At 38.5% G+C, this 3011-nt stretch overlaps 1 gene segment (V, D, J or C); it reads left to right on the plus strand.

Annotated features, from left to right (window-relative positions):
- Positions 1–1965: 1965 nt before the first annotated feature.
- On the plus strand, positions 1966–2786 carry LOC105756971 (immunoglobulin kappa variable 4-1-like). The segment is given in 2 exon segments: positions 1966–2111; positions 2308–2786. Coding segments are annotated over 2 exon segments (531 nt in total).
- The last annotated feature ends 225 nt before the right edge of the window (positions 2787–3011 follow it).

The raw sequence follows: 3011 nt of genomic DNA on the forward strand, positions 1-3011 counted from the left end.
AGTGGGAAGATCTACAAAGCTAAAACATCCTATAGTCCTTGAATTGCCCATAAGGAGGTAAAAGTGCTTGTTTATATACATAGCTAAAGAAGATGGTTCTTTTCTCTTTCTGTTTTTTTTTAAATTTTTTGCGTTATAAAGAGTGATTTAAAAAACAATAGCTTTATTGGAGTAAAATTAACATACAATAAATTGTGTATCTGTAAAGCATACAGTTTGACATTTGACATGTATATATTCCTGAAATTATTACCACAATCAAGATAGTGAATGTATTCGTATAAATGTTTATTATTATTATGACCTCTTGATTAATTGATCTCTTGTTCATTACAAAATCCCCTTCTTTATCCCTGGTAATATTGTTTTCTGAAATCTACTTGATCTGATAGTAAAATAGTCACTCCAGTGTTTTTTTTGACTAGTGTTAGAAAGGTTAATCTTTTAAATTTTAGTCTATTTGTATTTTGCTATTTGTTTTCTATTTGTTCCATCTATTCTCTGTTCCCTTTTGCTTTTTTTTTTTTTTTGCCTTCTTATACATTGAGTATTTGTTATGATTCCTTTCTATTTCTTTTGTTGGCTTATTAACTACAATTTTTTGTTTTGTTATCTTAGAGGTTGCTTTGAAGTTTGTAATATACCATTTTAACTTGTCATAGTCTACCTTCAAGTGATATATCACTTCACGTGTAGTATTAGAAACTTACAATGCTATAATCCATTTTTTCCTTCCCTGGCTTTATGCTATTGTTGCCATGCATTGCACTTTTACATATATTATAAACTCCAGAGGCACCATCCACATATATCTGTAGTCCTCTTTGGTACTTTGTCCTGAAAACTTTAACCACTTCAGTTTTTCTGGACTCTCAGCTCTGTCCCCTCAACTTAGAGACTCTGCTGGGCTCCACCTGTGTTCCTCCTCCCTGTGGTGCAACCTGAAAACTCTCTCAGGGCAGCTGGGTAGTACTGTCACAGTGCTCATTTTGTTTGATTTCTGTCTCTCAGTTATTACTGTCCTTCACTGCCTGAAAACCATCTATGTGTATGTGTGTGTGTGTATGTATGTGTATATGTTACTGGAAACCTTGGTGGTGTAGTGGTTAAGGGCTATGGCTGCCAACCAAATGGTCAACAATTCCAATCCACTAGGTGCTCTTTGGAAACTATGGGGCAGAGAACACAACAGAGTCCCTGACAGAGCAGGAGAAAAGTAGGATGCAAAACTGAAATTCTAGTAAAAAGACCAGACTTAATGGTCTGACTGAAACTGGAGGAATCCCAGAAGACATGGCTTCTGGACTCTCTGTTGACCCAGAACTGAAACCATTCCCACAGCCAACTCTTCAGACATAGACCTGACTATAGGACATAAAACGATACTTGTGAAGAATGTGCTTCTTGCTCAAGTAGATTCATGAGACTAAATGGGCAGCTCCTGTCTGGAGGTGAGATGAGAAGGCAGAAAGAGATAGGAGCTGGTTGAATGGACATGGGAAATCCAAGGTGGAAAGGAGAAGTGTGCTGTCACACTATGGGGATGGCAACTAGGGTCACATAACAATGTGTATATAAATTTTTGTATGAGAAACTAAGTTGAGCTGTAAACTTTCGCTTAAAGCACAATAAGAAAAAATAAGCCAAAAATTCCTCATTTTCTTCTCTCTTTTTCTTTTGTTGTATTTTCCCAGAATTTTTTTTATTTTGTTTTTAATTTCACCATGCTTGTTGATCTCAGGAACCTGGCCCATCATTTACAGAACCTGAACCCATTTAATAATATTTTTTATTTAAAATAGAGTCTCTTAATTATATCATTTAGCTGTTTGTAGTTTTAGAGCTTCTAAGTTGATATTATAGCTTGTAAGTTGACTTCTGTCTTTTATAATCATTGAGTTACACTTTCTGTGATGATATTTTTCGTTCTTGATTTTACATTAGTTACTTTCACAACCAGTTGCCCATGCAGTTTGCTTCCACACTGAGTTTGGCTGCTCAAATATTATAAACGGGGTTTGCAATGTGAGCTGAACTCCATCAGGCAGGCAGGGGCAGCATGATGGTGTCACATACTCTGGTTCTCATGTCCCTGTTGCTCTGGGTCTCTGGTGAAAAATTTAAAAGTGCCTCAATTCTTCTAGAGTAGTATCTTTGCAGAAATGATGGCTATTTCCAAAATGGGCTCAATTATGTGCTAAAACATATTATCACTAGAAAGCACATTTAAAATGCGATATTTCAATGTACCTATGGTAAAGTGTATATAGGTATGTATGTGTGATAATTGTCCATTTGTGATTTCAGGTGGCAGTGGGGACATTGTGATGACCCAGTCTCCAGCCTCCCTGGCTGTGTCTCCAGGGGAAATGGTTACCATCAGCTCCAAGTCCAGCCAGAGTATTGGTAGCACCTTAGCCTGGTACCAGTTGAAAGCAAGACAGGCTCCTAAGCTGCTCATCTACTCAGCATCCACCCAGGCATCTGGGGTCCTTGACCGGTTCCATGGCAGTGGATCTGGGACGGACTTCACTCTCACCATCAGCAGCCTCCAGGCTGAAGATGTGGCAGATTATTACTGTCAGCACTTTTATAGCTATGTTCTCACAGTGCTTCAGTCTCGAACACAAATCTCCTACCCAAGGTTACAGGCCAGTGATTCTTCACTGCACCAGCTGTTTCCTTTCTGCTCAGCCCTGAACATGGCTGCATCAGCCCTGTCCCATAGGCTGCATCTCTTAACTAATTCCTGGGATGTTGGCAAGGCCCAGGAGAAAATGAAATGATGTGGTTTTTTTGAGCCCCTTTTTGTCTGAGATTATTGTAAAAGTGTTGCAAATCTCTTATAGATGTCGTCAGGAATTTTCATGTCACAGGAACCTGTAAGTTTCACATGGATAGATCACATGACTGATCTGGTACAGGGCCCAGTGAGTTTTACACCCTGAAAGATCAATTCTCTTTTTCCTGTGACTTCTTGACTCTGGAATGTTCCAATTTTATTTCCTTGT

The sequence above is a fragment of the Trichechus manatus genome, unplaced genomic scaffold (genome assembly GCF_000243295.1).
Source record: "Trichechus manatus latirostris isolate Lorelei unplaced genomic scaffold, TriManLat1.0 scaffold00316, whole genome shotgun sequence".
Classification (NCBI taxonomy): domain Eukaryota; kingdom Metazoa; phylum Chordata; class Mammalia; order Sirenia; family Trichechidae; genus Trichechus; species Trichechus manatus.